The sequence below is a fragment of the Equus quagga genome, chromosome 2, assembly GCF_021613505.1.
Source record: "Equus quagga isolate Etosha38 chromosome 2, UCLA_HA_Equagga_1.0, whole genome shotgun sequence".
NCBI lineage: Eukaryota > Metazoa > Chordata > Mammalia > Perissodactyla > Equidae > Equus > Equus quagga.
Genome location: NC_060268.1, coordinates 113,867,692 through 113,893,946, shown reverse-complemented (window position 1 = coordinate 113,893,946; position 26,255 = coordinate 113,867,692). Strand labels below are relative to the sequence as shown.

The 26,255-nt window shown below is 38.1% G+C and overlaps 1 protein-coding gene across 1 annotated transcript in view; it reads left to right on the top strand.

Annotated features, from left to right (window-relative positions):
* The window catches only part of LOC124235686 (zinc finger protein 33B-like), a 43,848-nt gene that overhangs the window by 14,538 nt on the left and 3,055 nt on the right, over positions 1-26,255 (top strand). The window contains 3 exon segments of the mRNA XM_046654032.1: positions 17,447-17,591; positions 17,865-17,960; positions 24,184-26,255. Coding sequence (XP_046509988.1) covers positions 17,447-17,591; positions 17,865-17,960; positions 24,184-26,255 — 2,313 coding nt within the window.

Sequence of the window (26,255 nt, the reverse complement as noted above, 5' to 3'; positions counted from 1 at the left end):
CCCCAGCACCATTTGTTGAAAAGACTTTCTTTTCTCCATTGTATGCCCTCAGCTCCTTTGTTGAAGATAAGCTGTCCATAGATGTGTGGTTTTATTTTTGGGCTTTCAATTCTGTTCCATTGATCTGTGCACCTGTTTTTGTACCATTACCATGCTGTTTTGATTACTGTAGCTTTGTAGTATGTTTTGAAGTCAGGGATTGTGATGCCTCCCGTTTTGTTCTTTTTTCTCAGGATTGCTTTAGCAATTCGGGGTCTTTTGTTGCCCCATATGAATTTTAGGATTCTTTGTTCTAATTCTGTAAAGAATGTCATTGGGATTCTGATTGGGATGGCATTGAATCTGTAGATTGCTTTAGGTAGAACAGACATTTTAACTATGTTTATTCTTCCAATCCATGTGCATGGAATGTCTTTCCATCTCCTTATGTCGTCATCCAATTCTCTCAGAAAGGCCTTGTAATTTTCATTATATAGGTCCTTCACTTCCTTAGTTAAATTTACCCCAAGGTATTTTATTCTTTTTGTTGCGATTGTGAATGGTATTGAGTTCTTGAGTTCTTTTTTCTGTTAGTTCGTTATTGGAGTGTAGAAATGCTACTGATTTATGCAATTTGATTTTGTACCCTGCAACTTTGCTGTAGTTGTTGATTACTTCTAAGAGTTTTCCAATGGATTCTTTGGGGTTTTCTATATATAAAATCATGTCGTTTACAAACAGTGAGAGTTTCACTTCTTCCCTCCCTATTTGGAGTTCCTTTTATTCCTTTTTCTTGCCTGATTGCTCTGGCCAGGACCTCCAGTACTATGTTAAATAAGAGTGGTGATAGAGGGCATCCTTGTCTCGTTCCTGTTTTCAGGGGGATGGCATTCAGTTTTTGCCCATTGAGTATGATGTTGGCTATGGGTTTGTCATATATGGCCTTTATTATGTTGAGGTAGTTTCCTTCTATGCCCATTTTGTTCAGAGTTTTTATCATAAATGTCTGTTGGATCTTGTCAAATGCCTTCTCTGCCTCTATGGAGATGATCATGTGGTTTTTATTCCTCAGTTTGTTGATGTGGTGTATCACGTTGATTGATTTGCGGATGTTGAACCATCCCTGTGTCCATGGTATGAATCCCACCTGATCATGATGTATGATCCTTTTGATGAATTGCTGAAATCTGGTTGCCAAAATTTTGTTTAGAATTTTTGCATCTATGTTCATCAGTGATATTGGCCTATAGTTCTCTCTTTTCATGGTGTCCTTGTCAGGTTTTGGTATCAGCATGATGTTGGCCTCATAGAATGTGTTAGGAGGTGTTCCATCTGCCCTAATTTTTTGGAATAGCTTGAAAAGGATAGGTATTAAATCCTCTCTGAAAGTTTGGTAGAATTCCCCAGGAAAGCCATCTTGTCCTGGGGTTTTATTCTTTGGGATGTTTTTGATTGCTGTTTCAATCTTTCCTTGTGATTGCTGTATTCAAATTGTCTGCCTCTTCTTGAGTGAGCTTTGGGAGGTTGTAGGAGTCCAAGAATTTATACATTTCCTCTAGGTTATCCATTATGTTGGCATATAGTTTTTTGTAGTATTCTCTTATAATCCGTTGTATTTCCACAGAGTCTCTCATTATTTCTCCTCTCATTTCTGATTTTGTTTATTTGAGCTTTCTCCCTTTTTTCCTTTGTAAGTCTGGCTAGGGGATTGTCAATTTTATTTAAATTCTCAAAAAACCAGCTCTTTGTTTCATTGATCCTTTCTACTGCCTTTTTCGTTTCAATAGTATTTATTTCTGCTCTGATTTTTATTATTTCTCTCCTGCTGACTTTGGGCTTTATTTTTTCTTTTTTCTCTAGTTCAGTTAGGTGTAGTTTAGGATTGCTTATTTGGGATTTTTCTTGTTTGTTAAGATGTGTCTGTATTGCGATGAATTTTCCTCTTAATACAGCTTTTGCTGTATCCCATATGAGTTGGTATGGCATGTTATCATTTTCATTTGTTTCCAGGTATTTTTTGATTTCTTCTTTAATTTCTTCAGTGATCCATTGCTTGTTCAGTAGTGTGTTGTTTAGTCTCCACATCTTTGTGCCTTTCTCAGCTTTTTTCTTGTAATTAATTTCTAGCCTTATAGCATTATGATCGGAGAGGATGCTTGCTATTATTTCAATTTTTTTAAATTTGTAGAGGCTTGCTTTGTTTCCCAACATATGGTCTATCCTTGAGAATGTTCCATGTGCACTTGAGAAGAATGTGTATTCAGCTCTTTTAGGGTGAAGTGATCTATATATGTCTGTTAAGTCCAATTGTTTTAGTTTTTCATTTAGCTCCACTATTTCCTTGTTGATTTTCTGTCTGGATGATCTGTCCATTGATGTGAGTGGGGTGTTGAGGTCCCCTACTGTTATTGTGTTGATTTTAACATCTTCCCTTAGGTCTGTTAATAGTTGCTTTATGAATCTTGGTGCTCCTGTGTTGGGTGCATAGATATTTATAAGCATTATTTCTTCTTGATGAATTGACCCTTTGATCATTATATATTGTCCGTCTGTGTCTTTCTTTACCTGTCTTATTTTGAAATCCACTTTGTCTGATATAAGAATTGCAACGCCTGCCTTTTTTTCCTTGCTATTAGCTTGAATTAGTGTCCTCTACCCCTTCACCCTGAGCCTGTGTTTGTCCTTGGGGCTGAGGTGTGTTTCTTGGAGGCAACGAATTGTTGGATCTTGTTGTTTAATCCATTTCGCCACTCTGTGTCTTTTTTTGGAGAGTTCAATCCGTTTACATTGAAAGTGATTATTGATGCATGTGGACTTAATGCTGTCAATCTGTCGCGCATTATCTTGTTTTCCTGTGTTTCTTTTCCTGTGTGCTTTAGCCTGCCCATTTAATACTGCAACTTCTTATGCTGCGTTTCTTAGATTTTTCCTTATTTATGATTTGTGACTCTGTTCTGTATTTTATTTTAGTGTCTACCCTGAAGTTTGTATTTAGAATCTCGTGTATAATATAGTCTATTCTCTGGTGGTCTCTTACTTACTTGGCCAATACTGATTTAGACCCTTTGCTCTTCCTCTCCTAAATAATTATTTTCATTTCTTATTCCAACTCGTGTTATGAATTTGTAGTTAGAGTGATAAGATCGTCCTTGCTTTGGTAGTTTCCTTACCTTTACCCTAATGCTATAGTTGAATATTTGCTACCCTGTTCTGGTTCTATCCATCGGTCTCCCTAGTCTGTGGATTGTGACCCCTTTCTCCCTTTTTTCTTTTTTTAGGTATGAGAGCCTTCTTGAGGATTTCTTGTAGGGGAGGGTTTTTAGTTACAAATTCCCTTAACTTTTGTTTGTCTGGAAAAGATTTAATTTCTCTCTCATAGCTGAAGGAAATTCTTGCTGGATAGAGTATTCTTGGCTGAAGATTTTTATCTTTTAAAGCTTTGAATATGTCACTCCATTCTCTCCTAGCTTGTAAGGTTTCTGTAGAGAAATCCACTGGAAGTCTGATATGGGCTCCTTTATAGGTTATTCTCTGCTTTTTTCTTACTTCCCTGAGTATTCTTTCTTTATTTTTCCATCTTGCCAATTGTACTATGTGCCTTGCAGTAGTTCTTTTTACATTGACAAATCTAGGAGATCTGAAAGCTTCCTCTACACACATTTCTCCGTCAATCCCTAGATTTGGGAAGTTCTCTTCAATAATTTCGTTAAGCACACTTTGTGCTCCATTTTCATTTTCCACGTTCTCGGGAATTCCTATGATCCTTAAGTTCTTACTCCTCATTGAATCCACTATCTCTCAGAGATTTTCCTCGTTTTTTTAAATTCTTAGTTCTCTTTCTTCCTCTGTCTGGAGCCATTCAGCCTGTCTATCTTCAATTATGTTAATTTGCTCTCCTATGGTGCCTACACGGGCATTCAGGGAATCTGTATTCTGTTTTATCTGGTCCATTGTGTTTTTCATCTCTAGTAATTCTGTCTGATTCTTCTTTATGATTTCAATCTCTTTTGTGAAGTAACTCCAGAACTCATTGGCTTGTTTCTTTTTCTCTCTACCTCATTTAGTTTTTTGATTATAGCTGCTCTGAAATCATTATCACTTAGTTTACCTAATTCGAAGTTCTCAGCACTTAATTCTATGTTTTTATTGTTTTCCTTCTGGTCTGGGGCTTTCATAAATTGCTGGATGGTAGAGGAGCGGTTTTTTCGCATGGTGGTGGAATTCGGTTGCAGTTACAGCCTGTCGCCACTAGATGGGGGTCAAGAGCTGCGTGTTCTGAGCTCTCCACCTTTGGGCAAGATGGCGGCGCCCAGTGCACTTTGCCGGGAGGGAGGGGCTGCTATTCTTGTACACTGATCTGGATTCGGATCAGTTCTGTTCTCTGATCTCCTGAGGCCCTGGGTTTATGGGGTCCCTGCACACGGAAGCTTTCCCCCGTCAGTGGGTTTCCACTGAAGCAGCGGCAGGAGTCCTGGATTATCCCCTGGTCGCCCGGCCCCTGCCCCACTCCTTCCTGGACCCACACAGCAGGGATTGGAGACTCTAGGGGCGGAGCAACGTTCTCTCCTATCCATTCCAGTGCCTCCGAGGCCTTCAGCAAGGTTTATGATCTCCGCCTTCTTGGTATTGTAGGTTTCTAACGTGTTGGCATTAGATATATTCTCTGAAATTCAGTTTTTCCAATTCTTTGTTGTATTTTGGAGGGGAGAGAATCCTGGGTTAGCTCACCCCGCCGTTTTGCTCCGCCCCTTCTGGCCATCATAACTGTGTCTTGCTCTTTCTTTTCTTTTTTTGCAAGAGAAAATTAAAGCTTTATGAGGAACCATGGCCCAGGATCTTTCTTCCCAAAGGAAGAAAGGGCGCTGAAGAAGTGCGGTGCACATAGTGGTTATATACCCCCAAACGGTGTTTCACATGTGATTGAAATGTCCCTCCCACAGTAGTCACAAGATTTCCCTGTCAGCACAGTGCTTGATGGACACAGCAGGTAGTGGTCTGCTATCTCGGTGGGCGTAGTAGGAGGCAAGTTGATTGGAGCTGGGCGGTCACAGGTGAGCGCAGCAATCAGTTCCTAGCCTAAGGAAAGATGCTTAATCCTTAAGAAATGCCAATGTTGGGAGGGGGAGGGAAGTCAGTTACAGGAGGTTACCAGACTAGCACAATAAAATGCAGATTTAAGTTCTTGCCTTTGGTATTGATTAAGTTTCTAGAGGGAAGGTCATCTCCTTTCTTCTTCCTGGTACAGAGAGGGAGGCACCTTTTACAGATAGAGATTTACCTTACAAATGTCAACGTGTCCTAACAAAGGGCAAGTTACATTCCTCAGATCCTCCTTCCCTGTCCCAGTTTATCAAAAGCAATCAGCCTCAAATAATTCTGATGCCAAAGAGACATATCTTGGGGTGGCCAATTTCAGGTCCTTATAGTCCCGCGTTTCAAACTAAAAGTTTCACAGTCCAGAAGCTGAGTGGTAGATTGTTTCATCTCACTGAACACATTTCTTAGTCCTGGTAATAGGTCAGTCCAGTTAAAGTCATTTTAGAAGGTGGCGATGCAGGTGGGCTCCCAAAGTTAGGCCCATATTTTGGAAGCAAGCAATCAGGTATTTAATAAGTACTTCTATGGAAATAAAAGAAAAAACAAGGTTAATGGTTGGAGCAAATTATAAGCTAGTTCCTGAGTCCAGGAGGCAGCCAGTCAAGAAGACTTCTAGATGTCAGAGTCAAAGCATCTTTAGCAGCTTGAAACGTCTCTGATGATGTCATCAGGCATTCAGATATCTTTCTGAGTGGCTTACAGCTTACAAAGCAACAGACAGGAATCTCTCAAGTTTCAATCAAGTCGTTCAGCTTTAGTTGGTAAGGCTTCAGGAAAAAGAGCATGTTCAATTCTCAATGATTCCAAATGCAAATGAGGTAAAACATTGAAAACATTAGTTTGGAGATGTGTAACCAGGTATTTCAGCAGAAGAATTCAGGATCCAGTCCAGTTCACAGGTAGAAAAAAAACCTCAAAGACAATTAACAGAACTAAGATCTAATATCCACAAATGTGTATTATAATTTTTCACTGAAACACAATCCTTCTCTCTAAAATCACACTAATTTTTACCAAAGATAGCCAGATTAAGACTAATTGGTTTGCAAAATAAGTTTAGTTTCAAGAAACTTGGCCCAATTATTTACATAAGTGCAGCAAGAATAGCAGTTGATCAGATAGGCTCTTAAATCTGCTTTGCTGAAAGTTTTTTATGAGGAATCTCAGATTGAACCTTAAAGACTTCTCGAGGCCAGGAAAGCCAAGCCAAGGATTTGTCGTCAGATTTTGCCTGCAGTACCTACAGATTTGGGTGGATTCCTCTCTTCTCGAGGTCCCCCAAAATATTATGAGGTTCCTTGCACCTGCCAGATGAGCAAGCTTCCTTACTTACCAGGTAAGATTGCTGGAATCTCTCTCCGTAAAGCAAGGTACCAGGCCCATATTTCCACGTGGCTTATTTCAGGAAAGTCCAATCTTTGTTCCTGAAAAACTGTCTTGTCATATCCGAGCCTGTGTGTTTCAAATATGACATTCCAGTCAAAGCTTTGGCAAGATAACCAATGTGTCCTGTTATAAGGAGAACAGATTCTTATTGAACTTATGCAAATAGCTATATTGCCATGAAATAACCATACTCACTCACAAAGAGTTTCCAAACTCTGGAGGGATCAGGTAGGGAGAATAAGATAAATGCTTCAGTTTTGCTCATAAAGGTATAATTTCACTAATTGCTGTAAGTCATAGTTAGCATAAGAGAAAAGATTTCCTTAAATCTGAGAAAACAAAACAACACATCAAAAACAATATTTCAAACAAAAGTCGTAAAAAAAAATTATAATCATTCTCAGTTCATTCAGTCCTGTATAACCGGTTCTTGATCTTAATCTTCTGTTAGCAGTTTTATGAGGTCATCAGTTTCTCCATTAGATTTCTGTAATTTCTTACCCAGAGTTCAGTTCTATGATCTGAAAGTTTATCAGAAACCTGTATTCCAGAGTGTCAGAGTCCTTTCGATTAATCCCTCTGAAGATGAGACATATTTGCAAAAGCAAAAATCAGAGTAAAACAACTGACTGTAAACAACAAAAGACTTAAAAATGACAATTGACAGAGAAACTTGGTTATTTCTGTGATATACAAGACCTTATAATATTTAGAATTATGGCTGATAGCCAGGACAGATCAGAATTTTAGGAACGTTATATAATTTCAGAACATTTATATTTGTAACATTTACCCACATAATACCAACTAAGAAAGATTATCATCACTTATCTGACAATGCTTCCAATGTAATTTAACAGACCAAATAAGACTAATTAGTTTAGAATCTTCCACCTTATAGGAAGAGAGCAAATTTCTCTGTGAAGTCCCTGTGGCCCTCTGAAAATCCCCAGAGAAATCCTCTTCCTTCATCCAGGTCAAAAGAAAGCCTTTATTCAGGACTTGAATTTTTTTTTTTTTAAAGATTTTTATTTTTTCCTTTTTCTCCCCAAAGCCCCCCCGGTACATAGTTGTGTATTCTTCGTTGTGGGTTCCTCTAGTTGTGGCATGTGGGACGCCGCCTCAGCGTGGTCTGACGAGCAGTGCCATGTCCGCGCCCAGGATTCGAACCGACGAAACACTGGGCCGCCTGCAGCGGAGCGCGCGAACTTAACCACTCGGCCACGGGGCCAGCCCCAAGACTTGAATATTTTTGAGGAAGAAGCTTGTCAAAAATATCAAAAGGTTTTAAAACACTCATTTAAAGTAAACAAGATCAAGAGATTGCTGATCTTGTCATTGTAAAACAAGGGTCACTGAAACAGTGCTTCATAGTATTTAACCAAAGTGACAATAGCAAAAAAAAAAAACCTTAATAGACGTCTGTCTTTTGCACCTAGGAAATTATCTTGGAACTAAACGTAGATCTTCTGGAAACTTACTCAGAAGGAAAAACCTTTTATAATTTCTTTATCAAGAGCAGACTAAGAGTTTAAGAAAATTATCCTTTTAAGAGAGAAAGTCAAATTCTAATTTTTGTACCAGTTTACTTTTTCATATTGAAACCCATTTACTTAGATTCGTTTCAATCTTAACCAACTTGACCAGGTACAAAACTCTTTTCAGAATTTCTATAACTTTCTTTTGCATTCAGAATTTGTTCCATGCTTTCTTTCTTTTTTCCTTTCTAGTACATTAGGACAAATTTATCTTTCTTAACCAATCAAACAAATATTTCCATTCTTTATCCCCTCTTTGCTAAAAACACACATTTTACATTCCTTGAATTCAGAACTGTTTTTTTCTTATTAATTTCCAGTAGCTTTAATTACATGTTAATTAGAATTTTTAACCCTTACAGACCCTAATAAAAAACTAAAAACTAAGCAATTATGAACTATCTTTTATGTGAACATTCTAAACACTTTTCATAATTTCTAGAAACATGCCACTTTACAATAAAACACGAGGCATACTTTCCAATAGACCCAAACGCTTTTAGCCTCTTTGCAATAAGAAGCCAAAAGTAGACAAACTTACATTTAATAATTAATGTCTAGTATCTTATTTGGAAATGGTCTAGTTACTCAATGAATTTTATCATTCATTTAAATTAATCTAGCAAAACTTCAAAATGTCAAGTTACCAAAAAGACTTTGGAAATTATTTTAAATACACATACCATAAACTATAATTATTGCTAAAAAAAATTATCTATAAACTTATTTCATTTATATCTAAACCATTTGTTCCCAATAATGATGTTTAGATTACCCACAAAAACTTTGAGACATTAGACAAACAGCTATCATTTAAAGCTATTGTGCTGACAAATTTGTAACAGGGGTAGCATGAGCTTTTATTTTTCTTCTTTTTAAACTAGTAAACCCAGGCTGCATATTTGCATCATATGCAGTGCTAACTCTGGAGGATATATTCAAACATGTTAATCAAACCAACAAACTTAAACTTTCATTAACCAAAGATTAATCCATATCGTCTTAACTTAAAAGACATTGGGTTAATTTCTATTGCATTTAGAATTTATGTAAGCGCTTACTTTAAGCCAATTAAACAGAGCTCTTAGTTTTGGCCTTAGCATCTGGAAGTAAAGTCACACATATATAGACACACAGACGCAGAGTTTCCACAGCTATTGTTAAAAAAAATCACTCCATGAATCTGGTACAATAATATAAAGCTCCCTAGTTGTGAATCCGAATTTTGTTCTGAGCCTTTTACTAATATTTGTGGAGAAGACACTCAAGATGCTAGATTTTTTTTCTCGGCAAGGGCACGCTTATGACATTTCCCCTCTTTTTTTTCCCCCTTCAGTCTTAGGAATTAGTGATGGGCTAGATAGTAGTTCCTGGAGAGGGGAGATGATAATCCTTTTTGAGATAAAGGAACTGGGTGGAATCTGAACTGCCTCTGGAGCTGTATTTCCAGTCTTGCAAGGATTTTCCAAGGAGACATGGAAGTTACTGGGTTTAACTTAATGACATTCTAGATTGAACTACCTGTCCAACTACATCACAAAGGCACAGAGAAACTCCTCAAGTTTTCTCCAAGCTGGAGTTTCTGGGGCATAACCCGTCCAACTGAAAGCATTTCCAACTAGTTAAAATGCACCCAGGGGATGAGTCTCTGGGGATGCTTGAGACATTCCCCATGGCCGTAAAGCTGGTGTCCAACTGACAAGGCCAGAGAAAGGATGCAAAGGCGCCTGAGTGCAGGCATCAACATAGTTATAAGATCTAGTCAAGTTCCACTTAGCCCAGGGCACTTAGTCCCTGAGCCAGCACAAGGCGAACCAGACAGGGAAGCAGGAGGCAAAGGCCTGGAGCCAGCTGGAGGCTGGGGCTCCCAGCGCCAGGGTTGAGAGTTAACTCCCTGGCAAAAAGTTTTCAAGTTTTCGATTTTACAGAAGGTCCAGGTTCTGGTTAGGTCCACCCTGAACTTAACCTCGACTTGGTGACAAGAGAGAAGGTGACAAACAAAGGAAAAGAGATCAGGCCTCACCCTCATGGCCTTTTCCCCAAGGATTATTGAGATAGAGGTCACATAACAGTTCCCATGCCAGGGCACAAAACACCATCAGGACAGTTCACAGAATAAATCACAGGTCTCCTATCCTCATAACTGACTCAGTAGGCCACCTAAAATGCTTAACGAGTCAATCGCCAAGAGAGGGCTCCCCACTTGGTTGCCGGGGTGATCAGGCCCGGAAACCAGAGAGGGGGGGCTCCCAGAGGTGGAGGCTTTGACACTTTAGATTTCTTTCTTTCTCAATTGCAAAGCTTAAAAGGAGCCAAAAAAAATGACCACTGTCACTTTAAGAGAGAGGAAAGAAAAGGTTCCATTACCTTGAAAATCTCCTGAACCTAGGGCAGCATTCTACCCGTTCTGCCTGTGGGGTTCCTATAGCAAGGGGTGATGGGGGCATACCCCTGCATTGCATCTCTTGTATACCTTCCCTATTATGCCTGGCAGTCATAAGTGCCAGGTGAATTGTCCCAAAGATAAAAGAACAGAGAAAAACAGTGAAGAATTTTCCGCTGGTCTGGGGGACAGTCTACCCAATTGCATCCTGGAGCTGTTCTCCCAAGAAGGGGTTCCCATACTCAACCAAAGGTTAGAGTTTGGTACTTTCCTTGAACTGGAGTCCCGATTGGGAGTTTCCCGCAGTTCGAGTGAGCCATAAGGGAGGGATCCCAATCCAGCCTTAGGAAAAGAAACCTGTCATGGGAGTCTTGGAGATTGGCGGCCATCCTGATGACTTAAGTGGCCGACCTGTGCCCATGTAAAATTTGTATATTAGAGATAGAGTCAGGAAGGAATGGATTAATTCATTCTCCATCACCCTCAGGCTTAAGGTACTGATTCTCTTCAGGCTGAATGGCACACTTTGCCCCATAGAGTAGCCATGGGCAGCAAACATGGGTTCATACAGCTGTCCGAGAAGGTTCCTGATGGAGCAGTGAATTTAGATCCATCCTTGAAAAAGAGAAAGGCACAAGGAAAACTAGAACTTCAGCTCACAAGCTGGTGAAGCAAGCGGGCTCACCAAGACAAGGAGTCAAAAGAAAGACTTCCTGGACTCAAGGCCTGGAAATAGTGCTCCTCTATTCAGAGAACAGTGTGGGGAGAGGGCCCATGGGCAGTGAAGAGCTGCAGCATGGGGACAGGGCCCATGGCCAGGACTTGACACGTCTTAGTCTTATAATATTGCATAAGGAAGTATTCCCAGTCAGACATTTTAAAACATACTCAGGCAAAGTTGATATAACCTCTTTATAAAGAAAATCAGCTCAAGCATTCCAACCTTTATAATCTTATCAACACTTAGACCTTTATATTTCACCAATCCAATTATAACCTGAGTCAGGGTTTAAACCTAGTTATCATTTTCTGTGTTTCCTTTTTAATTTGGCTTTTTTCATAGATACCAATAAAAATTATGATGAGAGCGCTCACAACTTTTTCCCCCCAATTTAGAAGTTTTCCGAATTTAAATGATCCATCATCTTGCTGAATTGACGAGTAGGATCTTAACAGCGACTCAACCAAAGCTTAACCAAGGACACAAAGAGGCGTCCCCAAAAGAGATCCAGAAAGTTCACTCCCAAAAATAGCCTAAGAAAGTAAAGGCAAGCAACAAAGGTTGAGACGACAAAGGCCCCTTCTGAAAGCAACTGGGACCTCTTATGACAAACTCCCCCAAGAGCTGAAACAGCCGGACAAAGAGTGTGTCCCGGAACCCCAGTCTACTTGACTGGCCGCCAAGATGTGTGCCGGTACATGCATCCTCCAATGGCAGAGACCAGAAAGTTCACAAAACCAAGCTCTCAAGACATAGAATAAGACAAAAAGCCCAGACAACAGGCTTATAGAGATGCCTGTGTCTTATGACAAACAAAAAGACAGAGACAAGGAAAAGTACTATCTCTGGGAGGAAAAGGATCTACAACCAGTGAGTACTCAAATCCTAGAGTTGCTGAATCCAAGAAGCTAGCCTCACCAACATTTTCTCCTGCTAATCTAAATTTAGAAGAGCAAAAAAACTCACCACTCTTGCTTCCATTGGACTCTGCCGGCAGAGATCCGGGAGACTGACGTGGTAAAAACTCTTACCTTTTGCCAGCTCTCGTCGGGAGTCCGGGATCTCTGGGCTGCAGCAGTCCAGGAGCAAGCAGTGTCCAGCCAGTGAAATTTTATCCTGCCAGCTACACCAAAACTGTAGGGGAGGAAGACATTTTCTCTTCCCAAATGTGGGTTTGTCTGGCCGGAGAACGAATTAAATTCACATGAGACAGAATAGCAAGAGAAAATTAAACAAAGCTTTATGAGGAACCATGGCCCAGGGCCTTTCTGCCCAAAGGAAGAAAGGGCACCCTATCTTGCTCTTTTTTTTAAACATGTGTACATCCTAGTAACTTTCACCAGATGAAATGTGAGCCTTCTTCTTGGTGAGTTAAACAGGCTACACCAGAAGTAGTTGTCACACAAAGCATAAATTTTATTTACAGCATGCAGCAAATAAAATGGAGACCATAGGAGATATTTCACAAAGCTATGGCTCCCTGAGCATGGGTAGTGGGTGCCTTTTATTTGGGGAAGGGGATGAATATGAATAGAGAAAGCTTTATCTTGGGGTATGTGCAGAACTTCCTTCTTGTGTGTAGCACCTTCTGTACATGTGTCTTTCTGTGCGTGGCACCCCATCGCCCTCTTGGATCTTTCTGGTTTGGGCTGGTTCTCTGGTTTGGCCATCTGACAACATTCTGTCTCAGTGTGCTGTCTTAGTTCCTGTAAGTAAGCATAACTTCAAGACAAAGTGCTAGGTATGTAAAGTTGTTTTAAGGACTTCCCAGTTACTTTGAGGAGCTACTAACTGCTGATGAGACTTTTCTTTTTTAAGCAACTAAGCGACAAGCAACTCTTTAAGCCTAAGTCAGTCTTTAAGCAGCTCGGTGTAGGTAACTGGTGACATAACCACCAACTAGATCAAGATATTTAATGTTTTCACTGCCACTGAATGTTCCTTTATGACCTTTCCAATGTTTAACAACAACCTCCCTTTCCCTGAGGTGGGCACTGTTCTATTATTATTGGTTAATATTGGCTGTTGGTGAAACTCAGATGTATAGAATTGGTGCGTACACTTTTATATCAGGCTTCTTTTGTTCAATATGTGTTAGATGCGTCCATGTTGCTGTGTGTTCCAGTAGTTCATTCCTTTTGTTACTACAAGGTAGTCCACTGCATGAAAATACTATAATTTATCCATTCTCCTCTTGACAGGCATTTTATTATTTCTTTTATATCTGGTAGCTTTTTAGTTGTACCATTTTGTTTTTTTTTTTTAGTTTTTACTCTGGATGTTACAATATGCATTTGTGATATTGTGATATATAGTCAGGAATATGTATTTTGGTCTTTGTCCAGGGTTCTTGACACATAGCTCCTAAGACTCTTGTAATATCCTAAGTGATACGCACTTTAGGGACATCTTTTTTTATAGTATTTAGTTTTTGTTCCCAGTTCCTGAAATGATTCCATAGCAATTAAGGTGAAATTGGTGCCTTTTGTTACTCATAACAAACCCCTTTCAACCACACCTGAGTTTATGTTAATGAGGTGACTTTGGAATGCTCCTAAGGATGAGACACTGGTTGCCAGAATGACCATGGGATTAGAGGGTTGGAACTTTCACTCCCACCTCCCAACCTCTGAGGATGGTAAAGGGGTTGGAGGCTGAATTAATCACTAATGGCCAGTAATTTAATCAATCGTGCCATGTAAATGAAGCCCCCATAAAAATCCCTGAGCTGTGGGATTCAGAGAGCTTCCAGGGAGGTGCTTGGAGGGTGGTGCACCTTGAGAGGGCATGGAAGTTCTGTTCTCCTTTCCCTGTACACTGCCCTATGTGTCTCTTCCATCTGGCTGTTCCTGAGTTGTATCCCTTTATAATAAACCGTTAATTTAGTAACTAAATTGTTTTCCTGTGTTCTGTGAGTGAATCTAGCAAATTACTGAACCCAAGGAGGAGGCTGTGGGAACTCTGACTTATGTACAGTTGGTCAGATGCATAGGTGGCAATTTGGACTTGCAGTTGGCATCTGAAGTGGGAGTAGTCTCGTGGGACTGAGTCCTTAATCTGTGGGATCTGCTGCTGTAGTGTCAGAATTGAGGTATTGCTTGGTGTGGGAAAAACTTCCACACGTTTGGTGACCAGAGTAGCATATGAGTAGAGTAAAACAGAGGAATTAAGTTTTTCCTCTGCCGTATTCTGAATTTGTTTTTGTCTACCTTAAATTAGTGCTTTACTGCTTCATAGACAATGCAAGAATTTTAAAACTGTTTAACTTCATTTATCTTGTTGCTGGAGTTGTGATATATTTTACTTCTGTGCGTGTCATAGATTCCAAGACATTACTTGTTGCTCTAAATTCCATTTTCAGTTTTCTTCATTCCTTCTTGCAGTTTTGTGCTTCTATGAGGTATTATTTTCCATAACTATAGTATTTCTTGTTGTGTATGTGTCCTGTTGACAATTTTTTGACCTCTATGTGAAAAACATATTCATTTTATAAATATTTTTGCTAGGTTTAGAATTTCCTAGTGGTGGTTTTCTTAGCTCTTTAAAATGTCCTTCTATTTTGATTTTCTCATTTGCAAATTGCCTATTCAAATCTTTGCCCAGTGTCTTCTGACTTCCATAGTTTTTATGAAAATAGTTGCTGTCAGTTTTGTTCTTGAGATGGCCTCTCTTTTTTCTCATTAATTTATAAAATTTCTTTCTATATTAGAAATAGGATTTCTTTGTTAGATCTGTGTATTCTGAATGTCTTTTCCCATTCTGTATATTCCATTTTTATTCTCTTTTGATAAGGTTAGATTCTTAATATAGTATGATTAATATAATTTGTGTTGTGTTGAAATCTTCACCTATCCCTAGGTCATGAAAGTATTTCATGGTATTTTCTAAACTTTTTACTGGTTTACTTTTCAAATTTAGATCTATGAACTGTCTAAAATGGATTTCTGCTTACACTTCAGATCACAGTAAATACTCATTATAATTAAACTATTTATTGAAATAATTGTCCTTATGTTACCCTAGTCATAAGTCAAGTGACCATATATATGTGGGTCAATTTTTGGGCTCTCTTCCATTTTGTTGATACATTTAAAAATCCTTATGCCTGTGTCACAGTGTTTTAATTATGGCACATGGATAATTATACTTGATATATAGTATTTCTTCTGGCTTTATTTTCCTTCAAGATTGTCTTATCTATTCTTAGCCCTTTGCATTTTTGCATATTTTGGAATTAGCTTATCTAATATACAAGGAAGTATATGCTGGGATTTTGTTTGAGATTGCTGTGAATTTGTACATCAGCATGGAGAGAATTGATATTTTCATAATATTGAGGCTTCCTATCCAGAAATTTATTATATGCCTTCATTTATGTGGGTCTTTTTTATTTTCCTTCATTATATTTTGTAATTTTCTTTGTAGAAATTTTCATATTATTCATGCTATTGTTGATGGTACCTTAAAAATTTTATTTTCTGAAATTTGTTAAATTGAACTTGTATCCAATTTCTAAGACTTTAATTTTGGATACTTTTATTTGTTTTTTTCTGTGTATAGGATTGTTTTGCCATGTTACTCTTAAGAACTTTCAAAAAATGTTGACTAAAATTGGAGCTAGCAGGGTCCTTATTTTGGTCCTAGTTTTAAGTGGAACACTTTCCATATTTCACCATTAAGTGTGATATTTGCTGTGGATTTTATAAAAATCCTTTATCACACTGAGGAAATTCCTTTCTATTTCTAGTTTGCCAAGAAGTTTTTTTTTAAATCATGCTTTTTTGTATCTACTGGGATGATCATATCATTGTCTTTAAAACTGTTTGTTCTTATTTTTATTTCCACCTTTCAGAAAATTCCTGCATGGTCTTCATGGCCTGTTCTTTCTCTGTAAGCCAGTTAAAAAGTGATTTTCCCTCAACTTCCATTCTTGGTTATTTTCAGTCTCTTAGTTCTCTCAGAGTTTTCTTATTCATTCTTGATGACTTCAAACACCACCAAATTATTAATGTCTACAAAATTCTTATTTTCATTCTAGACTTCCAGTATTATGCTTTATTTTTATTATATATTAACCATATCTTTCTGAAATACAGTGCCCAATCTATTTTCTCTTTTCTGGCTAATTTTGTGACACTGTTATCTGTTCATCTGTTCATGCATATACCCTGAGGGAACATTTCCTTTCTGCCAATGAATTGGTGACTACATACTGTTGCTGTCTGTCTCCTTTATCAGTGCTCTATTTGCATCCCAGTTTCTAACAGTTTATGTAAGTCATGTTGTTTTGTCTTTTGGCTTCCCCTCCCATTTTTAAGAGAATTGGTTTTATAAATAAAAACTTAGTCACATAACTTTAATATATGCTCAAGTCAGTTGTTTGGCTCCCCTTTCTCCAGAACCATGATCCCTAAAGTAGAGGCATGCGTTCTAGATGATATCGAAGAGAATCCAGTTGGATATCTTCTTGTAAAAATGTTCTACAGACATTTTGAGTACAACAATTCCAAAATTGTTCCCTTTTCATTTGCTACACAACCTAATTATCTCTGAATTGAAAAGTTGGAACCTAGAATGTGTATTGTAGCGAAATAAAATATTAGGCTGTCTTTCTGCATTTTTAAGTCTAAATAAGAATGAAATTAAAATTGTAATATATCTATTTCTATAATTTATAAATAAAAACTTCTGTAGTGCTAAAAAATATTCTTTAAAGTGGAAAGTGATCACATACTATGGAGAGTATTGGTCTAAAATTGCTCTGTAATCCATTCCCTGAATACCTCCATGGCCGTTTGTCTTATCACAGCCGCAGGCTGTATTCTCAGCTCCTATGCTGAGTGCCCTTTTGCTCATTTCCTGAATGTGTTAGAGGCTGCCTGCGTTTGCATGTGCCATGGCTGTGTATTCATGAAGAACACAGTATTATTCTTCATCTAGCAGCTGTTCTTCCTCATTGAAGCTCAAAATAGAACTAATTTTGCTCCTCAGTTACGTTAGTCTCTCTTCTGTGTACTTTGACCATAGCGTTTGTGGCATATTACTGCATATGTTTTCTTACCAGATGAAAAGCTCCTTGAATGCAAGAAGATTTTTATTAATCGTAGTATTTCCGAGAACTAGAATAGTTCCAGATACATTGCGAGGACTTGATAATTTTTTTACATGAATAATACCTTAATGCAATGGCAGAATATTTCTATTATGATTTCTCTTCTTCCCCCAAAGTATAAAGCAAAACAGACATTCTGCAAACCATTTTGGTAATATGTAAACAGTAACCATGGTAAGGATTAGTTCTCATACAACTTTTTCCATGTCACCTAATTCTGAACATTTCAGATTGAACAGAAATTCCAGGGATCAGTGTCATTTAAGGATGTGACTGTAGGCTTCACCCAGGAAGAGTGGCAGCACCTGGACTCAACTCAGAGGTCCCTGTATAGAGATGTGATGCTGGAGAACTACAGCAACCTTGTCTCAGTGGGTAAGATTTGTTATGTAATTCTAAATAGCATCTTAAAATTCTTTTAATTATGAAGCAGATGGACACTCTCTAAGAGTTTAGACATGTTTAAGGTTGGAATTCAGGAATCAGTGTTGATTGATCATTTTTGGGCACTGTGAAGATATTTGTTTACCTCTCCAGTGAAATGTTCAATGATACCTTCACTGAGCAGCTCCAGAAGCTTCTTCCTCTTTCAGAGGCCCTCAAGTCTAGGCCACTTGGTCCAAGTCCTAAATTATTTCACTTTGACAGGGTATTGTGTTACCAAACCAGAAGTGATCTTCAGGCTCGAGCAAGGAGAGGAGCCATGGATATCGGAGGAAGAATTCCCAAGCCAGGTATTCCCAGGTGAGTTAATGTGTACTGCACAGATGAACTTCAGAGGATTTATTGTTTCCCTGTGGTTAATCTAGAGGTTGACAACTTTGAAATGTGTTTTTCAGGAATATCTCTTTAGAAGTCCTGATCCTTGGAACTGACTAAGAATACTCATTTTTGAGTCCAACCTCCAGATGCCACTCTCATAAAAAATGTTCTTTTTCATTCGCTTTTTGAAAATTTACCATTTTGACATATATCAACAGTCTAGTCTTTAGCAACCTCGTTTTACTATTTTCTTTCTTGGTTACTCTATGTTTCTCAAAGCAATTTCACTTGCCCACCTTAACTCCATTGCACTGCGTTTTTGCTGTGAGGCATTCTTTCATATATTCACTTTCTGATTCACATAATTTTTTAGTACCTGTATAATCTAAAAGTTGAGAATATAGTAGTGAAAAAAATATATGTCTTAATGAGTTTATATAAGTAGTGCTAATGGCCAACAGGTACATGAAAAGATACTCAGCATCACTAATCACCAGGGAAATGCAAATCAAAACCATAATGAGATATCATGTCACACCATTTACAACAGCTAGCATCAAGAAGATCAGAGATCAGGTATAGGTGAGGATGGGGAGAAAAGGGAACACTTGTGCACTGTTGGTGGTGATGTAAATTGTTTCAGCTACTATGGAAAACAATCTGGAGGTTCCTCAAAAATTTAAAAATAGAAGCACCATATGATCTGTCAATTCCACTTGTGGGTATATACCCAAAATGAAAACAGGATATTGAAGAGATAGATGCACTCCCATGTATATCACAGCATTATTCACACTACCCAAATATGGAAACAGCCTAAGAGCCCATCATTGGATGACTGGATAAAGAAGATGTGGTGTGTATATATTGATATATATGAGTATGTATACACAGACACACATACACACACACAAGGAGTATTATTTAGCCATGAGAATGGAGGACACCCTGCCATTTTTGCAACAACAGGGATGGACCTTAAGCACATGTGGAATGCTAAGTGAGATAGGTCAAAGACAAGTACTGTATAGTATCACATATATGTGAATCTAAAAAAAAGCCAAACTCAGAACCAGAGAGTAACATGATAGGTACCAGGGGCTGGGGGGTGGGGGAATAGGACAGGTATTGTCTAAGGGTATAAACTTGTAACAAGTAGTAAATATGTCCCAGAGATCTAATGCACAGTATAGTGAATATAGACAACGATATTGTATTATAATTATCAAACTTACTAAGAGACTAGAACTTAATTATTCCCATAGGAAATGATAATAAGTAACATGAAAGAGGTGTTAATTACCGCTGTAGCGATGGGAATCTTAGTACAGTATGTAAATATATCAAATTAACATGTCATACCCCTTAAATTTGAGTTATATGTCAAATATATTTTAATTTTAAAAAGTAGCTAAACACATAAACACATACATATGTGTATTAAATGCTCTGTGGTGGTAAAAACTATTAAAGAAATTAGAGCAGGGTTAAATTGATTGAGTGTGCTGTTACCATTAGAGCAGAATTTGAATGAAATGATTGTGTGAGCTGTGAGGATTCTGCCTCTTCTCAGCAAGGGTAATAGCAACTGCTAAGCCCATGGGTAGGAATGTGCTTGGCATTTTTGAGAAATAGTGAAAAAAGTCACAGTGGCCATGGGGGAGTGGTTAATGGGAAGAGGGGCAGGAGATGATGTCAGACAGCTGTAGTCCAAAAGATGAGAATATCATGAGTCTTATTAAAGATTTTAATTTTATTCCTAATTTATTAGTATATTTTGGCAAATGAGCAACAAATTAAGTTTGTATAAGATCTTTCTTATCTCTATGGAGAAAGTATTGGGAAGAGCAAAGCACTTAGAGAACTCATTAGGGGACTGTAGTTTTCCTTATGAGTTTCTTTATGAGTTTACGTACTTTTCTTTATGAGTGGTTGCTGTCTTTGTTATGGTCACTTAGACAAAGTTGGAAGGCATGGACGTAATGTGAAGAGGTTGGATTCTCTCTGTATTTGGAAAGTGAGGCAATAGCAAAAGAACTAACATTTCTATCATCAGAGTAACAAAAGGAGAGGTGAGTGGTACTTCAAGTATTTCAAGAAATAATGGTTGAAAACTTCTCCAATTTGGCAAAAGACCTGCTGTTTCTCCCGTATATCTGAACTTTTCCTGTTTCTTTTATATGTCTTGTAATTTTCTTGAAAAATGGATATTTTAGATAATATTTTGTACGTACTCTGATAACTGATTCCTTTTCTCTCTCCAGGGCTGCTTGTTATTTTGCTTGCTAATTTATTTGTTTAGTGACTTGGCTGGACTATTTGAGTGAAGTGTTTTCCTCCCAAGTATTCTGTCTCTTATCTTGCTTGTCAGGGAGCTCTGCCTTGGGCATGCACACTCTCCTTAGAATGACAATGGTGTTAACAGAGTGCTCTTTGAGTGTCTCTGTGATGGTTAATTTTGTCTGTCAGTTAACTGGCAGAAGGGATGGCCAGATAACTGGTAAAACTTTATTTCTGGGTGTCTCTGGGGGGTGTTTGGAAGTGATTAGCATTTGATTCAGTAGAATGAGTAAAGAGATCCACCCTCACCTATATGGGTGGGCATCATCCAATTCCTTGGGAGCCCAGATGGAACAGAAAAGTGAAGGAAGAGCAAATTCTCTCTCTATTCTTGAGCTGGGACCTTCTCCTGCCTTCAGACATCAAAGCTCCTGATTCTTGGGCCTTCAGACTTCAAGACTTACACTAGCAGCCCCCTACTTTTCAGGCCTTTGACCTTGACTGGGAGTTATATCATTGGCTCCTAGTTCTCAGGCCTTTGGAGTTGGACTGAATTATACTACTTGCTTTCCTGGTTCTCCAGCTTACAGATGGCAGATTGTGGGACTTCTTGGCCTCCGTAACTACATAAGCCAGTTTCCTTAATCTCTGTCTCTCTCTCTGTCTCTTTCTTGGATATATATGTTTATCATATATATCCTATTGGTTCTGTTTCTCTGGAGTACCTTGATTAATAGTCTGTTTCTCTGATCTCTATGTTAACTTGTCTGCTCTCTGTTGGTGTCTTACCCTGCTTTTTGTCTCTACTAATTGTTTGTTGTTTCCAACAATGTCCTGGTCATATATTGCTCTACAGATTGGTCCAATTTTTTTTTGCAGAGAAAGATTGCCCTGAGCTAACATCTGTTGCCAATCTTCCTCTTTTTTTTTCTTCTCCCTAAAACCCCAGTGTGTAGATATAAGTCCTTCTAGTTCATTTATATGAGCTGCCACTAAAGCATGGCAACTGACAGACAGGTGGTGTGGTTCCATGACCAGGAAATGAACTCTGGCTGCCCAGGTGGAGAGTGCAGAACTTTAACCACTAGACCATCAGGGCTGGCCCTTAGAAGGGACATTTCTTAACCTGAAAAAGGGCATCTGTAGGAAACCTCCAACTAGTATTGTGCTTAATGATAAAAAAAAAAAACCCAAAGATGAATAGTTTCTTTCCAATATCAGGAACAAGACAAGGATATCCACTTGTACTCAGTAATGTAATGTAATCTATCTAGTGTAATCACGGAAGAAGAAGAAATGGAGATCAGAGTGGAAAAGAAGTAGAACTGTCTTTAGTCATAAAAAATATGTTTATGTACAAAATTCAATGGAATCTACAGATAAATGACTAGAACTATTAAGTAAATATAGTTTGGAGGATACAAGTCAGTATACAAAAATCAATTTTATTTCCATATGCTTCCAATGATAAATTGGAAATTGAAATTTTAAAAAGCAGTGTTTGCGGGGGCTCTCCTGGTGGCATAGTGGTTAAGTTCGCACACTCAGCTTTGGCCACCCGGGGTTCTTAGGTTTGGATCCCAGGCGCGCACCTAGCACAACTTGTCAAGCCACGCTGTGGCAGTGTCCCACATAGAAAATGGAGGAAGATTGGCACAGATGTTAACTTCATGACAATCATCCTCAAGCAAAAAGAGGAGGATTGGGAACTGATGTTAGCTCAGGGCCCGTCCTCCTCACAAAAAATAAATAAAAAGCAGTATTTGCAATAGTGTGAAAAATATCTTTTGTAGGTATGTCTGGCAAAAGATGTGAAAGACCTCAGTGAAAACTATAAACCATTGCAGAGAGAAACTGAAGACCTAAATAAATGGAGAGAGAGAACTGTGTTTATGTATCAGAATGCTCAATATTGTTAATATGTTTTTCCCCTTAAAAGTCTTTTCTCTACATTCAGAATAATCCTAATCTAATTCCCAGCAGCCTTTCTTATAGCAATTAACTAGATCACTGTAAATTTTATATAGAAGTGCAAAAGAGCTAGAGTAATTACAACAACTTTGAAAACTGGAAGGTAAGTTGTAGGGCTAATGCTGTCTGATTTCAAGACTTATTATGAAGTTACTATAAATAAGACAGTGCAGTGTTGACATCAAGACAGACCTCATAGATGAAGTGGATCAGAATACAGAGCCCAGAAGTAAATCCATTCATATATATCATAATGTCAAAATTTATCAAATTATATGGTTTAAACATATTCAGTTGATTCATCAACAGCACCTCACTGAAGCTAGTTTGAAATTGCCAAGGAAGTTTCTAAATGGCTGCTCTCAATTTCTGTATTTATCTCATCACATTGTACTTGTTACATACATTATATTGACTTGCAGTGATACACAAACCCCACTTTTGAGTACCACTGCTTTAGGGACACTTTTCCAAATATTCACCAGGGATATATAGAGTTCACCTGTCTGTATTGTTCATAATGACAGAAAAACAAAATCAACCAGACTGTCAAATGGAGGAATCAGTATGTACATTACAGTATATTTTCAGTCGTATTTTATCTATATTTATGTGCAACAATGTGGATGAATTTTGGAAACTTAGAGTGAGAAAAGCAAGTACAGAAGTATACTTACAGTATAATATATTAATAATTATAGAACGTGGAAAATTTTCAAAGAAATAAATTTTGATTAAATCCAGTTTCATGATTTTGGAAGATTTTTCAGTGAAGGGAAAGGATTTGTATGGCTAAAAGGCACGTAGATATTTTCAAAGATACTGCTTTTCTTGAATGGACTGTATGGTGGATGATATAGTATCAGTGTACAGTTTTGAGTGAGATCCTGCCTTTATTCTTAGGTTTCTGGTGAGACCTCTCTCCTCAGCTTGCAGACACCGCCTGCTTGCTGTGTCCTCACATGGCCTTTTCTCTGCCCACAAGGAAAGCAAGAAAGCTCTGGTGTCTCTTCCTCTTCTAATAATGATACGATTCCTATCAGATTAGCCCTCTATCCTTATGACCTCATTTAAACTTAATTACCTCCTTAAAGGCCCTGTCTCTAAATATGGTCACACTGGGGATTAGAGCTTCAACATATGAATTTGAGAGGGGGACACAATTCACAATTCTGTCCATAACAGGCTGTTTGTAATTTAAGTCCTTTTCTAAGATCACTTTGTTGTTTTTACAATTTTATTCTTCACTTTGTTCAGCTCTTGCTTTGTTATTTCCTGTATGCTTCACAAATCCCTTCTTTTGGATTTCCCAGTAGTTTGAGCTCTCATCTATCAGAACTGAGGCATCATCTCAGTATTTTCCCACTCAGAGTGGGACTTCCCCTTTCTGGGAGTAATTTTATTCGTGTTTAATTATCTCTAAGTTCTTTGCCTCTTCTTTTACATGAGTTTGCCGCAGTCTCCAGCTCACTCTTTCCATAGATGTGAGTTCTATATCACTTTCTTCTATATTTGAATATTTATTTCCTTACTTAGTGGTGATTTGAAGTTAGTAGTATTCTGTGTTTCCTAATTATGCTGAAGTCATGAGTTGTTGTAGCTAATTTTATTTGGTTTCCTTATATTAATCCTTATAGTTTTTTGGAGGATGGATACATGGAGAGATTCAGATTTAAACAGTTACTATGATTCTTCAGACATTGGAAACCAAATGTACGTGTCCTAATAGCCAGTTTCCTCTCCCTTTTCCACTGTGCCAGGCTTTTTGTTTCTTATTTTTGTTTTTTCACTTCAAACCCAAGAAATAGAAAAAAGAGACGTTTGCAGTTATTTTCATCCATGGAGACCAGACAAGAAATCAAAGTCAGCTACAACAAAGGACATTTGTGTATAGGTCACATTCCATAAGAAATGTGTTTCTTTATATGATAAGATTAATTTTTCTTATTTCTAGAAGTCTGGAAATCTGATCACCTGAAAGAAAGGAGCCAAGAAAACCAGTCTAAACGTGTGTGGGAAGTTGTATTCATCAATAACAAAAAGCTGACTAAAGAACAAGGTAATGTGATAGGAAAACCATTTAAGTTGGACACAAATTCTTTTCCTTCCAGAAAAATACTCTGTCAGTGTGACTCATGTGGAGTGAGTTTCAACTGTATTTCGGAATTGGTTATCAATAAGAAAAACTGTTTAGGAAAAAAGACTGATGAATTTACTGCCTGTGGAAAATTGCTACTCAATATTAAACATGAGAAAACTCATCCTAGAGAGAAAAGTGAATTTTTTAAAAATGGAAAGACTTTCAGTCACAATGAGGACCCTGTTCAGCATGAGAAGATACAAACTTTAGAGCAAAATTTTGAATATAACATATATCGAGAAACCTTCCTTGGAAAGGCAGTATACAATACACAGAAGAGGGAGATCACAGAAGGGAATGACTGTGAATATAATGAATATGAGCAAATTTTCTGTGATAACTCATCCTTCTTCTTACATCAGATAACCCCCTCAAAGGAGAATCACTATAGATTTAGTGATTGTGGGAAATCCTTGTGTGTGAAGTCTACCCTTTTGAAACATCATGGGGCCCATATAAAATACTATGAATGTAATGAAAGTGGGAATAATTTCAAGGGGAAGTTATACCTCTCACAACTTCAGAAAACTCATAAAGGAGAGAAACACTTTGAATGTAATGAATGTGGGAAAGCTTTTTGGGAAAAGTCCCACCTCACTCGACATCGGAGGATACACACAGGAGAGAAGCGCTTTCAATGTAATGAATGTGGAAAAACTTTCTGGGAGAAGTCAAACCTCACTAAACATCAGAGATCACACACAGGGGAGAAACCATTTGAATGCAATGAGTGTGGGAAAGCCTTCAGCCACAAGTCAGCCCTCACATTACACCAGAGAACACATACAGGGGAGAAACCCTACCAATGTAATGCATGTGGGAAAACTTTTTACCAGAAGTCAGACCTCACTAAACATCAGAGAACACACACAGGGCTGAAACCCTATGAATGTTATGAATGTGGAAAATCCTTCTGTATGAATTCACACCTTACAGTACATCAGAGAACTCATACAGGTGAGAAACCCTTTGAATGTCCTGAATGTGGGAAATCTTTCTGTCAGAAGTCACATCTTACACAACATCAGAGAACTCATGTAGGGGATAAACCCTATGAATGTAATGCATGTGGGAAAACTTTCTACCATAAGTCAGTACTCACCAGGCATCAAATAATCCATACAGGGTTAAAACCTTATGAGTGTTATGAATGTGGGAAAACTTTCTGCTTGAAGTCTGATCTCACAGTACATCAGAGAACTCACACAGGGGAGAAACCCTTTGCATGTCCTGAGTGTGGGAAATTCTTCAGCCATAAGTCAACCCTCTCTCAACATTATAGAACACATACAGGGGAGAAACCCTATGAATGTCATGAATGTGGAAAAATCTTCTATAACAAATCATACCTAACTAAACATAATAGAACACATACAGGGGAGAAACCCTATGAATGCAATGAATGTGGGAAAACCTTCTGCCAGAAGTCACAGCTCACTCAGCACCAGAGAATTCACATAGGGGAGAAACCCTATGAATGTAATGAATGTGGAAAGGCTTTCTGCCATAAGTCAGCTCTAATTGTACACCAGAGAACTCATACAGAAGAAAAGCCCTATAAATGTAACGAATGTGGAAAATCTTTCTGTGTGAAGTCAGGACTTATTTTACATCAGAGAAAACACACAGGGGAGAAACCCTATGAATGTAATGAATGTGGGAAATCCTTCAGTCACAAATCATCCCTCACAGTGCATCACAGGGCTCACACAGGAGAGAAGTCTTGTCAATGTAATGAATGTGGGAAAATTTTTTACCGTAAATCAGACCTTGCTAAACATCAGAGATCTCACACAGGGGAGAAGCCCTATGAATGTAAAATGTGTGGAAAAACCTTCTCTCAGAAGTCAAACCTCATTGTACATCAGAGAACGCACACAGGAGAA